This window comes from Dermochelys coriacea, chromosome 5 (genome assembly GCF_009764565.3).
Source record: "Dermochelys coriacea isolate rDerCor1 chromosome 5, rDerCor1.pri.v4, whole genome shotgun sequence".
In the NCBI taxonomy this organism is placed as follows: Eukaryota; Metazoa; Chordata; order Testudines; family Dermochelyidae; genus Dermochelys; species Dermochelys coriacea.
The window spans coordinates 32,591,267-32,607,090 of record NC_050072.1 but is presented as its reverse complement, the minus strand read 5'-3'; the positions used below and the strand labels follow the sequence as shown (position 1 = coordinate 32,607,090).

The 15,824-nt window shown below is 40.3% G+C and overlaps 1 protein-coding gene across 1 annotated transcript in view; it reads right to left on the bottom strand.

Annotated features, from left to right (window-relative positions):
• PARP8 (poly(ADP-ribose) polymerase family member 8) overlaps positions 1 to 15,824 on the bottom strand; it is a 172,145-nt gene that overhangs the window by 87,698 nt on the left and 68,623 nt on the right. The window contains 2 exon segments of the mRNA XM_043515040.1: positions 1,513 to 1,602; positions 3,318 to 3,355. Of these exon segments, the coding sequence (XP_043370975.1) occupies positions 1,513 to 1,602; positions 3,318 to 3,355 (128 nt within the window).

The window sequence follows — 15,824 nt, the reverse complement described above, 5'->3', positions numbered from 1 at the left end:
ACACAAAAGACTATGTTAAAATAACATTATTAAGATTGCAAAATCAAGCATTCAAAAGTTAGGAAATGACAGAATTAAGGTTGCCTGTGCAGTCTCCTTTCTACCCACTGGCTCCCAGTCCCCAATCCCCATTCCCTGTTTTCTTCCCAGGCTTCCAGTCCCAGTCTCCTTGTCCAGCCAGTCGCAGTTCCCTTTCCCAGTCAATCCCAGCTTGTCCCCCAGCTCCCAGTCTCAGCCTCTACCCCTGCCTCTCATCCCAACCCAGCTCCCACTCCCAGTTTTCTTCTCTCCTCCTGGCAGCTTCCAATTACAATCTCCCACTACCCCCAGGCTCCCAATCTACTCCTGCCACTCCAGTTCTTGTCCCCTCTGCGGTCCAATTTGACAGCTTCCTCCTCCACACTGCCTGGGTCCTGCAGGGGAGTCACTGAGAGCACAAAGAAAAGGAGGACTTGTGGCACCTTAGAGACGAACAAATTTATTAGAGCATAAGCTTTCGTGAGCTACAGCTCACATCATCGGATGCATTGAGAGCACAGGAGAGAGAATTTTCCTACTCTCAGTTCACATGTCCAAACCCATGGACATGGTTATTTTCTCTGGTCTGGCAGCTCCCTGCAGCCCCCGCAGCATTTACCTAGAGCGGCTCCGGCCCGGCCTGCACGGGGGCAGGGCATGCTCCCTCCCTGCTTGCCCTGCCCCCACGCCGCTCCGGGAAGTGGCCAGGACCTGGGGGAGGGGTAGGGGCACAGAGGTCTGTGTTTTGCCCTGGCTGCTCTTGCAGCACCTCAGAGCTGCAACTGCAGGGAGTCAGTCTTGCACTGCAACATGCTTAATGTGAACAGACTATTTGAGGAATTTAGCAGCTGAACATATATGAACTGCGATTTTTAAAAGCTTATAACTCAGCCAAATGTGGGCAGATTTTCATGGGGTTGGTTGGCAGAACGTACATCCCTGACACTACCTGGGCAAATTTCAAGTCTCTGCTCCAAAGCATGAGGTTGCTAGAGCTTTTCAAAGATAAGGGTGCTGGAATTTTTTAACATGGTCAAAACAATGTGTTCTTCCCTAGCTTTGTTCTCGAAAATGGCTAAACAATTTTTGCTGAACATTTAAAAAAAATTCAGCCTGAGGTAGATACCTGACATAGAAATGTTCATCCCAAATGGTTAAAGTTTAGCAAAGTGATAAGCAAATGAAAATGAGGTCTCACAAAGGGAAGTGCTGGGCAGCCTTAATGATCGGCAAATGTGCCCTATTGCATTCAAATAGGATTGCTTTAGCATGATTGCAAGCCATGGAATGAGTAAAAAACATACACTGCCTATACTCCCCAAAAGAAATATTTTAGTTGCTTCTATTCCAAAAGGTATGACCATACCCAACAATGAGAAAACTACAAGATGCACAGCAATCTGTATTGGCATATCATCTTTTATGTATGGGTAGTATCCTGCAGTCCCCCACAAAACTTTAACTTGAAAAATCATTTGTGACTCTTAATATTACCTGTTGCGATTCTATGGAAAATTACTGGGATTGACTCTGTTGTAACTAACACATCTTCATCATTATCTGAACTGGAAACATATGTGTTATCTATAAAAGAGAAACAGTTCTTAGGATAATGGGTACATAATAAGGGCCTGAGCCACAGTCCAATGACACTATCCAAGCAGCCTCCCAGGCTGCCCCACCGGTATGCTTCCATAAGAGACATAAAGGAACTACTTCCTATCTGTAGGTCTTCTATGTGCACTGAAGTGCCTAAATATGCAAAACATGTATAAGGGTAGGAGAAAGGAAGGTTAACTTTCTTTGGCCCTGACCTTGCAACGAGCTCTAAGCAGGAAGGACCTCCTGTGCCACGCAGAGTCCCACTGAAGGCACTGGCCCAGTGATCCACTTCTGGCAGGACTGGGTCTTTCAACCATAAATACATGGTGCTCATTTGGCATCATCACAGCATGTGTTAGTTAACACAACATACAAAGATCAATGGAACAACAGGCAATAACATTTCTACGTCAGCCAATGTGTATCATTATGGACATTTATTTACTGGCAAAATACGCAATGTCTCCTACAGGAATCATGCAGATACACTGTATCGATTCATATTAATGGAACTTTAGTATACTCAATGACAGTATATACAGCTCTTCTGGAGCATAATTATCCTAATATATGTTACAATTATGAGGAAATGGTTTCAAAGATCATGCTCAGTGTCATTAATACTACATCTAAAAATATCAGTGATACTTTCATGACTTTAGCAATGTATAAACAACGTGGAGATACCCTTACTGTTTAAAATAGTTTTAGTTTCACTTACAATTATGAAACTTTTCAATAGCTGCCACTACTGACAGTTGCCGCATCACATTGGTTCAGGGACTTAAGCTTAATGTTCAGCTGTTTCCAATCACTCAGAGATTTGTGAAGCAATTCATTCAGTTTTAGGTGATGATTTCAACATTGTTACTAGTGCCATAGTGGTGATGTGACATAGGTAACAGAAATGTATGAAACTGATGTACCCATAATTCCCTGAGCTGTTCCTATCGTAACTACAAATTTACCTGCTGAGGATTCTCCTTCAGTCTAATTAACACCCAAACATCTAGGGCAACAATCCGTTCTGGGTTATTAAACATACTAGCAGTCTGTTTGGTGATCACAGTCTATTCTTGCTCTGCATGGGCACATGGATCACTCTTACCTATAAATTAGCAAGAATGGGGCCTTAGTCACTTGTTTAGGAGTTTTTTAAAAGGTGGAATACACATTAAAATGAAAAATATTACAAAAAGAGCATACAGATTCTTGTCATTTCTGGCAGTTTTGACCTTTAAGACATATTATGTCTTGATCCTAAAAGGTGCAGGCAGCTCTGATGCAACAAAGCACCTAAGCACACGTTTAAGATTAAGAACACGAGTAGTCCCATTGACTTCAAGAACATGTTGAATCAGGAGCCAGAATGTTCAGCCCTTTACTGGATCGAGCCATATATTTCATACCAAACAGGAATTAGGTTGTTTTCAGATTATCATCACTGACGGCTTTAGACATGGTAAGCGTCACAACCCCCTTCTTGCTAAACTCATGAATCAGGTTTTCTCACCCTGACCTGGCTGACAAATGAAGGCTGAAAAGGAGAAACGACTGTGAAAACAATCTAACTAACAGGAAATGATTAGCTAAAAGAAGCTCCTAGAACACATAATGCACTTTCAAATATCTTCATCTGAACTTCTGAATATTGCTCTAACAATATTTGCTTCAAGCACAAGAATGTTGCACTGTACCTGGATAATCCTCCGAGACATGTACTGAATAGGATATGCTGAAAGAAACAGAAAAAGAAAGAAACAAGGGTGTTAATAACAATAACAGTTAGCATAAGAATTTTTCTACTTCTGTATTATCTGTTTATTTATAGATTTATGACAGCTTCTAAGACAGGAGGCAACAGCTACTTTGACAACTTTTGAAGTGCTTAGCTAAAAAAGCGTAATGCCCCATTTCAAAGGTTTACTTCTGCTAAACCAGGTCTAAATTAAACTGTCTTAAAAATATCATGATTTAATTACAAAGTGTTTTCTCTACAGTAATATTTCACTGCCTCCATTGAGTCTACTATGTTTTATTTGTTTAAATGTATATATATATGTCCCAATCCTACAATTAGTTCCATGTGGGCGTAACACTGACTTCAGTGGGATTGTATAGGTGTAGAACAGGGGTCTCAAACACGCAGCCCGTGGGCCGCATGCGGCCCACAGGGTTATTTTCTCCGGCCTGCCAGCTCCCCGCAGCCCCCGGAGCATTTACCTATAGCGGCTCTGGCCTGGCGTGCACCGAGGGCAGGGCAGGCTCTCTCCCTGCCTGCCCTGCCCCCGTGCCGCTCCGGGAAGTGGCCGGGACCTGGGGGAGGGGCGGGGGCAAAGGGGTCTGTGTGCTGCCCTGGCTGCTCCTCCAGGTACCTTCCCCTCCCCCAGGTCCTGGCTGTTTCCTGGAGCGGCGCAGAGGCAGGGCAAGCAGGGAGGGAGCCTGCCCTGCTCCCGGTGCACGCCGGTCCGGAGCTTCGCGGGAGGTACCTGGAGGAGCAGCCAGGGCAACACACAGACCCCTGTACCCTCCCACCCACAGGTCCTGGGCGCTTCCCGGAGTGGTGCAGGGGCTGGGAAGGCAGGCAGGGAGCCTGCCCTGCCCCCGGTGCAAGCCAGGCTGAACCCGCCCCCCAAGCCGCTCCTGCAGCTGAATCCCCTGCTCTGAGCCCCCTGCTTCACCGCACACCCCTCCTGTACACTGACCCCCTGCCCTAAGCCCCCTGCCACACTCCTCCTGCATCCCAACCCCCTGTCCTGAGCACCTGCTGCACCTTGCACCCTGACCCCCTGCCCCACCCTGCACCCCAACCCCCTGCTGCACCTGCACCCTCCTGCACCCCCTGGGGGCAGGGAGGGGACGGAGTTGGGGTGGGGATTTCAGGGAAGGGGTTGGAATAGGGGCAGGGAAGGGGTGGGAAGAGGCGGGGCAAGGACGGGGCCTCACAGAAGGGGTGGAGTGGGGGTGGGGCAGCGGGGGGATGGTCAGTGGTGCGGCCCTCGGGCCAATGTACTAATCCTCATGTAACCCTCGTGATCATTTGAGTTTGAGACCCCTAGTGTAGAACAATGGTGGGCAACCTGCAGCCCGTCAGGGTAATCCATTGGCAGGCCGCCAGACCGTTTGTTTACCTCTGCACGGCGGCCCAGAGCTCCCAGTGGGTGTGGTTCGCCATTCCTGGCCAATGGGAGCTGAGGGAAGTGGCGGCCAGCACATCCCTATGGCCTGCACCGCTTCCTGAAGCTACCATTGTCTGGGAACAGTTAACTGCAGCCACTGGGAGCTGCGACCGGCCATGCAAAAGTAAACAAACAGTCTGGCAGCTCGCAGGCAGATTACCCTGACAGGCTGCATGTGGCCAGAGGGCTGCAGGTTGCCCACCACTGGTGTAGAAGTCTGCCCACTGGCAGCTATGTGCTGAATCAGACCCATGGACTTAATTTTTTTAAGAAGGTTAACGTGCATCCTTATTTTACATCAAGCAAATTAATCTTTGTAGCATGCTGAAAGCTTTCCACTGTATAATTCATGTACTTTTCTTTTCAGAATTCATCTATATATCATGTTTCAGAGTAGCAGCCGTGTTAGTCTGTATTCGCAAAAAGAAAAGGAGTACTTGTGGCACCTTAGAGACTAACAAATTTATTTGAGCATAAGCTTTCATGAGCTACAGCTCACTTCATCGGATGCATTTGTATATATCATGTGTGTCTACCTGCAAATCTAAATAATACATTCTGGTGTGTGCACAGTGCATGATGAGAAAAAAATATAGTGCTGGTCCTCCATAGGTAGAACTCCCAGTGGAATCCAGAGGTGATTCTATATGTACAGGGCTTTCAGGATCAGATCCTTGGATTAAAAATATCCTCAGGCCAGATTCTGCAAACAACTACAACCAAGTTTAGGTCCTGATCCAAAGCCTGTTGAAGTCAATGGGAGCCTTGCAACTATGATTTTGTCCCAGTGGAGAGTGGGACAGAGGACAGATCTGTGCATAAACCATGAAAAAGGGAAAAAGAGGTAGAGATGCTTAGAAACCTTGAAGTAATGAAAAAGGAAATCAAGGTTAGAAAAGAAAAGAAAAGAAAAGAAAAGAAAAGAAAAGAAAAGAAAAGAAAAGAAAAGAAAAGAGGGTTTTGTGCTCCTAGTAATAGCCTGGAGTGGGAAAGGGGGACTCCTAGATAAAATCTGCACCAAATTTTGAAGTTTCCTCCATTTGAGAGAGTATAAGGAGAAAATCTAACTGCCAGACTAAAATTAAAAGATGAGCTGTCACACGGAAGAAGCACTTTAAAGAGGCAGATGTGTTCACAAGGTTAAAAATAAATAAATGCTTAAAAACGTAAGGGACGTTTATTTGGAGTAAAAAATAAAATCTGCATTTTTATTAGAAACACTGCCAATCTAGTCTAAAGTCTAAAATTTAGTAGGAAATCTGTCTGTTTCCTATAGATTTCTTACTTCTGATGTTGAACCGTCGCCCCCAAAATTTAATTAAATTCACTGCAAATAGTGGTTTCCCCCCTTTTAAATTAAATATTCTCTGAGCACACAGGGGAATTTGTGCTGCCCTTCTGGAAGGGCATAATAATGGGGTGCTTCCCATGTATGCTGCAGCACTCAGAAGCACTTTGCCATAAGTAGCTCCCACTGGGGCAATTTGCCTCCACATCGGCCTTTACTCAAGCTCTGCCTATCATGCACAATTGAGCCTGTAGTTAGGGAACAACAAAGATGTTCATTTGAACCTGTGGCGAGAAGTAGCAAAATGCTTACACTTGTAATCATACATAAGTTACGTTTAACTTCCGGAAAAATGTTTAAAAAACTGAATTTGTTTTCAGTGCTAAAACATCTCTCTCATTTCTATGCATGAAAAGCTACATTATTTTTAATGCATTAATGGCAAGCTACTTCCTACCGATGGTACACCTGCTATATTTTAATTGAACCCTTAAAGCAATTTGAGACTTGAACAATCTCTCTTAAAGAGCTTCAGATTGGCATCACTATTCAACCAATCTCCAACTGATTTCAAAGGCAGTTTGGGCCAAGAGAGAACCAAAAGATTGGGGAGTTAAGTCTGAGGACCTTAATGGCCATTGACATCAAAGAACATTGTGGATGTTTAGCACAGGACTAAAACTTTAGAGAGCAAAAAAGCTTCCGTACTTTATTTTGTCAGTGCTCAGAGAGAGGCAATTGAAATGAATTTAAGCCTGGTCTACACATAGTATTATTATTTCAGTTAGGCAGTGCACCGGTGAGCTTCCTGGAGCTGAGGGAGGTACTCGATGGTGGGTGTGATCTCCCCTGAGAGAGGAATGCAGGGGAAGAAATCGGCCTGTCCCTCCGCAGCCCAGCCAGGAAAAGATCAGACCCACCTCCGGGAAACTCCCCCAGCTACAGGAAGGAGCTCCACAGCTGCTGCCACTCTAAAGGCAGACCAGAAGTGAGGGTGGCAATCTCACAATCCCCCTACAACAGCTTTGTGATCCCCCACAACCCTTTGAGTCAGGACCCCTACAGTTACAACACCATGAAATTTCAGATGTCAACATCTGAAACCGTGAAATTGACTAATTTTAAAATCCCGTGACTGTGAAATTGACCAAAATGGATCATAAATTTGATAGTTTGGCTACTTATACCAATATAGCTTATTTCCCTTCTCATATAGGAATAAGAAAATTTATACTGATATAATTGCATCCACATTAGGAAGGTTGCATCCCTAGACAATAACAGCATAGTTAAAAAGTGGTACAAGTTTTAAGTGGTGGCATGGGCTTAGCGAGGATGCTATCTCAGCATCATTTTTTAGCTTATTCCAGTGACAGACAGCAGCTCCTTTGAAGAAGACATCCTAAAGTAAATACATTCCTTGACCTTCAAGCTCTGAACAACCTTTATGATAGAAATATTATTAAAAACCATTTGTTACTTTGCAGACAACATTAAGGGAGCATATGAGAAGTTAGAGCAAGATGTCATGTTTCACTGCTTATAATATTTTAAAGTAAACTTCTTATTACTTTAAAATAAATATCCACATTTATAGCTGCAGCCCTAGTTTAATGATAATTTTATGCAGGGTACGCTTCATGCAAATGGTTTTAAGTGTACATTGTACTAGTTCTCCATTTACAGAGATTATCCTGAAAATCCTTATGTGTATTTGATAGGAGTTCATAAACCGGATTTGGGTGCACATTTGTAATACACTCTATGTTTGCCACCAAAGATTTTTAAAAGTAGTTATTTTTATAATGAATTGATTATTTTTATATACAGCCTCATCTGTGATTTGGCATTACTGTATTTTTTTTAAGTTGGTTGAAAGGTTGGTACAAAGGTATGGATTTTATTTCGTTTTCATGTAGTATGCATAGAGAACTGAATTTCACAGACAGATACCATATCTGTATGTGTATATATAAAATTAGATTATGGCGCACTGAAGAAAAGGCTTCCAAATATAACAAATCTGACAATACATTGACATCTCAGAACGCTGCTGATTTTCACAACACCAGTGAAAATAATGCTCAAGTAGCAAAACCTGAAGCACAGCAGCTAAACAACAAGAAAAAGTAGCTAACAGTTGTTGCATCTTTATACTTTAAGATTTCAGGTCATTAGAGTTTTACATGGATTAAAAACAAATAAAAGGAAAAACAAACCACAGCAATGTTCTCACATAATGTTAAGTGTCTAATTTAAACCTGCAAAACAAATACATTTGGGTTTAGAGCTATATAACTACTCTTAACATCTCATTCTGTGTCTAAATATTGCAGGTTTTATGTACAGTTTGAAAAATCATAGGTTTGTCCTAGAGCCACACCAGTTACGCTACTAAAGTGCCACAATCCTGAAAATACTATGCACATATGTAGTCCATCAAATTCACACTAACCCAGCGCTAGCCCACCTGTAGGTTTCTCCTTCATGAAGCCCTTTAAACTGGGTTTCCAGCTGTATGGCACAGCAGAAATGGTAGAAAGCAGACGAAGCTCTCATGAGAACTAGGCCTAAGAATACTTGTAATATAGTTTAATCAGATTTGCTGCATACTTTCAAGCTAACGGACTTTACTGGGTCATTTTCCAAAGTGAGATATTCCTCTAAGCTTCCAACCCAGCTTTAACTCAATCCCCTTGCCCTTGAGTACTATCTTCTATCATTCAATTTCAGACCACAGACATTCACATTTCCCTCAAAAATCCCTACATACTGGTTCGAGAACTATAAATTTACCAATTACTTACAGATTGGAGATCCAAACCTGCCTCACCATTGTGGCATTGATCATGTATCCCAAGATACGGGCCATACATAATACTGTGCCCGATCCACCGCCCTGTTCTCAATTTTAGTTAGAGATCCCATGCCTCTGACCTAGTCTGAGATCAATCTTTATCATCTTCTTCCTGTACACATGGCAAACCCTTTGCATTTTTTGTAATACAGGCTTACGACTGACAGAAAATAGAAGTGCGGGTGCAGATAATATCATTACACAACAAAAGCACATGCTATTGTAATAAACATACTGAAGAAAGAAAACGTAAGTTTCTCTCTTGTAACAGCTCTGAAGGTCTCCTGCCGATATGCATTGGAGGGGCAGGGTTAAGAGAAGAGAGTGAAGACTGGTTTTCTAATCTTAACTAAGCATTTCTACAGTTTCTGACACCTAGAAATTTGGAGTTACAGAATTCTAATGAAGCTCTTTTTGCTTAAGACACATTCACAACCTTAGATCCATCCTCATCAAAGAATAAATGTTAAAGATGAAAAAAGACTTATTAGGTCATCTAGTCCATGCAGGAAGACTCAATAAAATGAGTTAAGGACAGATTTACAACCTCAAATACAACAATAAGACTACGCTGAGGGCTTACGTTAAAAAAAATTGGAGTGCCAAAAGGATCCATGGTGTAACTTCAGTGAAGTCCACAGAATTACAAAAGGGACCACTTTGGACCAAAGTGTCTAATTAATTACCTATTCATCACTTTTGAAAAGATAATATTATTTAGAACAGACATTTTTACTCTGTATTTTTGAAGTAAGATATATATTTTAGTTTCTACAAATTACATGTGGTGGGGAGAAGGAACAGGAACAAGCATCCAATACTGCCCTCATATAAATATAAATCTGGTGTAATTTCATTGACATCAATGAAAGTATGGTGGAATTATATTGGTGTATCTGAGATTAGAATTTGGTCATGGACTATCACAATTAGCCATAGTATTTCTCTTAATTATCTTCATGTACTGTACAACTGTTTAACAACATTTCATGAATGTCACTATGTTGTTGTAGCCGTGTTGATCCAAGGATATTAGAGAAACAAAGTGGGTGAGGTAATATCTTTTAGGAGACCAACTTCTGTGGTGAGAGAGACAAGCTTTTGAGCTACACAGAGCTTTTCCGCAGGTCTGGGAAAGGTACTCTGCATCTCACAGCTAAATACAAGGTGAAACAGATTGTTTTAGCATAGACATATTCTAAGGGACCATTCAAGGTGGAGTGGCCTGTTAACATCTCTGCTGTCATAGGAAAAAAAGGAGGTGGGGGATTAGTGTTCTGCCAGTTTCCAGGACACACCTGCTCAAAGTGGTACCAGACCCTGCTAGAACAACAGACGTAAAACCTGCAGACATATCTCCACTGCAACAATGTACTGCAACACCCCCCAAACACACCTGTCAAGATCCATGGATCCCACATATGCTTATCACAACATGTGATATCATCCAGTGCACTCAACAACAATTATGTGGTATTGTCATAAATATAAAGGGAAGGGTAAACACCTTTAAAATCCCTCCTGGCCAGAGGAAAAATCCTTTAACCTGTAAAGGGTTAAGAAGCTAGGATAACCTCGCTGGCACCTGACCACAATGACCAATGAGAAGACAAGATACTTTCAAAGTTGGAGGGAGGGAAAAACAAAGGGTCTGTCTGTCTGTGTGATGCTTTTGCCGGGGACAGAACAGGAATGGAGTCTTAGAACTTAGTAAGTAATCTAGCTAGATACGTGTTAGATTATGATTTCTTTAAATGGCTGAGAAATTAGACTGTGCTGAATAGAATGAATATTCTTGTCTTTGTGTCCTTCTTGTAACTTAAGGTTTTGCCTAGAGGAATTCTCCATGTTTTGAATCTAATTACCCTGTAAGGTATTTACCATCCTGATTTTACAGAGGTGATTCTTTTTACCTTTTCTTATATTAAAATTCTTCTTGTAAGAAATTGAATGCTTTTTTCATTGTTCTTAAGATCCAAGGGTTTGTGTCTGTGGTCACCTATGCAAATTGGTGAGGATTTTTATCAAGCCTTCCCCAGGCAGGGGGGTGCAAGGTTTTGGTGAGGATTTTGGGGGGAAATACGTTTCCAAACAATGCTTTCTCAAAAATAAACCCAGATGTTTGGTGGTGGCAGTGGAAGTCCAAGGGCAAAAGGTAAAATAGTTTGTACCTTGGGGAAGTTTTAACCTAAGCTGGTAAAAGTAAGCTTAGGAGGTTTTCATGCAGGTCCCCACATCTGTACCCTAGAGTTCAGAGTGGGGAAGGAACCTTGATAGGTATAATTAACAACTATGTGGGTGAAACCAGACAATGACTATGCTCTCAAATGAATTCACACAGGAAAACGATAAAAGACAAAACCACCCCAATTTGAAAGTGAACGCTTTTCACAAAGCAATCACTTTATATCAGACCTATCAGTCCTCATCTTCTATGGTAACCTGCACAACCCTTTCAAACGATGAGCCTGGGAGCTTAAATTCATTACTCTGCTAAACACTAAAAATCATGGACTGAACAGATATACTGGATTTATGGCTTATTACAACAATCAGCAACTCATTAATCCCCTGACCCCTTTTTGTCCTGTAACTGTAGATGTGTTAAGGGACCACTGCTCCTTGAATGGTCCCTTATAATACGTGCTCACTACCTATGCTAAACAATCTGTTCCACATAGTATTCATAGATACCAAGGTCCGAAGGGACCATTCTGATCATCTAGTCTGACCCCCCACACAGCGCAGGCCACAGAATCTCACCCACCCACTCCTATTTAGTGGTGACACTCAACATACCTTTCCCAGACCTGAAAAAAAAAGGTCTGTATTGCTTGAAGGCTTGTCTCTCTCACCCAGCCTTTGTCAATTTATTATACTGATGATGACTCCATTCCAATTTTCACCTCTTTGCTCTCTCTGTCTCAAGAAGGCACCCAAATCCTCTACAAAATTCTGATCTTCAGCTTTTCTCTCTAACGTCATCCACATCATAATAAGGCCCCTTCTGCCCCACCAAGAATTACAATTTGGTCAGGACTCACCAAGCCAACTCCTTCCCACTTTTCATACATCACTTATGCATCTGGCTCAGCTCCATAACTCTGATTCATTTTGGTTCCATATCTGTTCCATCTTGGACATTCTTTCTTGGCCAGAAAACCTCCACATCTCTGGTTACTGGCCCAGATTGACAATCAACAACTGGGCAGTAAGTCACGTGAGGAACACAGGCAGAAAAGTAATGACTATTTCCAAAAGAAGAAAAGTTGGACTACCTCGAAGAGGGAGTCTCAGCTCACCCTTCTGTAATGCTTAATCTTTGGCATAAGTGTCCCATATATATTCTTGGGGTGGGGGGAGAGACCGGGAAGTGATACCAATTTCAAGGTGCTAGTCACCTGGAAAATGGTCAGTTTTCCCAAGGGTAGGTGATTTTCTCTTCATTTGGAATACATGGTGGAAATTTTTTAAAAGTATAATCAACATAGGTTTAATCTTAAGCACTTCATTAAGAAGAGTAATATGTCAATTCAAAATTAATAGTTAAAATATTCTGTATACAGAAGGCTTCAGTTTCATGTCTCTCTTAATTTTCTTGTTAAAAAATGTGGCAAGCATGTCATGCAAATGAGAGCAGAATAGACCCTGCAGCCATATGCAGGTTACCTTATAAGGACAAAAGACCTCTTTTACTACTTATTGAGCTTTGCCATCAGGCAGACCCTATCAAAATGCCACTTTGGAGACAAATATTTGATCTCATAATGAACACAGTGCAGACAAAATGGCTGCCTGGTTACAGAGATAAGTCATTTAAAAACAAGTAGAGCACTAAAATATTACTTAAAGTTAAAATGTCACAACACCTCAACGCAATGGCTGTGCTTTGTGAAGGTCTTTCAGTGTTGAAAAATCTCACAATTATACTTGTAAGTGAATACTAAATATTTTGAGTGAAATAATTTAAGAATGATGAACAAGCAAAATATTACTTACTAGAGCCACACTTTGTGATACCAAGCTCTATAATAACTTCTGAGACAGCTCAGTGAAAGACCTCTTCTAAATTATAGCCTCCTTGCTATTCTGGATCTCTTAAATGAACGCAGCCTATTTTGAGGTGATCTGCTAAAGACCTCGTTTCAGCCCAGTTTTCAGGGTAATATAAATATAGAATGATGTCAGCATCATAGAATTTTTATGAAGTAAATGTTTTATGAAGTATTGCTAGTATTTAGTTTACAGTATCTCTAGCCAAACGTACTAACTCCCCAATATAACCTTTAATGGACTGGAAATCATATTAGCATGGAAAGCAATGAGTACTTAAGTTTACCAGCTGAAAAGATCAGCAAATACTACTAGTCATTCATTCATGACATCTTTACAGGAAAGCAGCACAATATTAGGTGGTAAAATATATACAGGACAAAAATCAGTTTCAGTTATGTAAAATGACTGCCACAAAAGTACATACCTACATGCACATACTATATTCCCTCTGAAGCATCTGGCACCGGCCATTGTCAGAAGACACTATACTGGGCTAGATGGACCATTGGTCTGACCCTTTATGGCTGTTCTTATGGTATGTTAAACACAGTTCTTATGTTATGATAAACATTTACTTCCTAATAATTCTATGATGCTTCTATCATCCTATATTGATATAGCCCTGAGAATTGGGTTGCAGTGCAGACGTTAGCAGATCATCTCAAAATGTGGAATACAAATACAAAATGAATTAAATTATACCAGTTAGAAAATCTCACGGTGTTTACTGAAGGACATCATGTGACATGACTTAATTCTGAAAATAAAAGTTTGCACCAAGGCTTTTTCAAACAAAAATAAAATATATAGATTTTTTTAAAGTTCAGTCTTCCACATGAATCAAAATATTTTTTTTAAAAGAGGATTTTTTTCCCTGTGGAGGATTAAAATCAAATATAATTAAAAAGTAAAAATGACTTATAAAATGAATCATTTCTTTCATTTTATTTATTTATTTAGGCAAAACGTTAAGCTAAACGATTCCCAAAATAATAATATTAACAATAATAAATAATAAAATAATAATAATAAAGGTAATAAGATACAAATCAATTTCTAAAAAAAGCTTCATTAAATTTCTCGTTATTGAGAACTTTATGTAAGGTATGGAAAAGGGGAGTATTAAATGACTGCAACAAGAGTGTTTTAATTATTTAAAATATATGTTCTTTTACTTTTTGATGGTCTGAGCCAAAGCCCTCTGAAAACAGTGGTAGTCTTTAGTGCTTAACAAAAGATTATAGACTAACAACAGAGAGGAGACAACTACTGATGCCTAACACACTCCTGCTTCCTGTTTTGTTCTGTGAATAAATAAATATTTAACCTCTCTGGTAAAACTTCCAAGAACTATTCCAGGTAGTCTTTACTCAGACACCAGCCCAGCAGTAATGACTTATATCAGCTCATACATCTATGTAATCTTCCAGACTCAGCATTAGAACAAAGATCATGAATTTGTAGGTAGCTCAATTTCTTTAACATTTATGAAAATGGTTTTTGTGTCCCTGCATCTTGTCCTCAGAAATACAGACCCTCTAACATCACACTTGGACAAATGTATTAGTTCAATAAATGTTATCTCTTGTGATTCAATACTTGATGAGCTAGCATCAATCATTATTTTTGCAGATAGAATTAGCAAGGTATGCTGCTAGCCACTTGAAATGTGTACACCACACTTGTTTCGTATCCTCAGTAAACTCCTAATCTCTTTAAACCTCACTTGCCAATGTCACAATAGCATCATAAATGATTCTGAGTAATCTCTTCCTCTGATAATACAGGTGTTGAAGAATGTACATGTGATCATCTGTTCCAGACAAACACATCATTTCTTTCTCATGACAAATTAAAACCATTAAAAAAAGATACAAGCATTATCATTTATTGAAAATATTACTTCTTTCATTTCCTGCAGTAACTCAAGGGAAACAGAGATGCTGAGTCAAACATATTGTAAGTTTGCATTTGTCACTAAGAATAATTTATATCACTGGCCCTTTCACACACTCCAACTGCATCTGAATCAAGTGGTGAAAGCTATTCAGAAAACAGTGCTTGATTTAGCCTGTTATGCAAATAAAAGGGATACAAAATGCTGCAGCTCAACCATTTCCCTTTTGCAGAGTTTCCATTACATAAGCATGGCAATTCAACTTCTAGTAAATGTACACAGCTTCTAGGTCTCAATTGCTCCTAGTCATCTGACAGGAGCATTGGATTAGGGTATTTCTAAAATATAAATAATAAAAATTAATGAAATAACTAAATCTGGGAGAACTGAAAAACTGTCCAAATATTTCATTTGAATTACACAATTATTACTTATAAAAAACTACATTAAAAGAACTCTATTAAAATTACAAAGTCAAATACTCAAACATTAGGAAATGCCAGACTTACAGTTGCCTGGGCAAATTTAATTCACCCTACCTCCCCTTATGTGTATGCATTATGAAACAGTCAAACTATATAATAACATAATTTTTCCATAGGATCCATGCCCCATTCAGAGCACAGAATGATTAGTGTTCACTTAAAGAGCAGTTATTCAGTATTTTGTTTTCTCATTGTTCAAAATGTGGCCACATGTCTTATTTACTGCATACTTTCCAAACCCCATTCAGAACAGAGAATTATCAGTTTCTTCATAGACTTTTTTTATGGCACTCATCACTATAATATCAGAGTATTTCACAAACATTGATGGATTTATTTTCCCAACACCCCTGCGAGCAGTTACTAATTCCCCAATTTTACACAAAAGGGACTGAGGCACCCAGCAATTAAAGTAAAAAGTATCCACTAATTTTGGGTATCC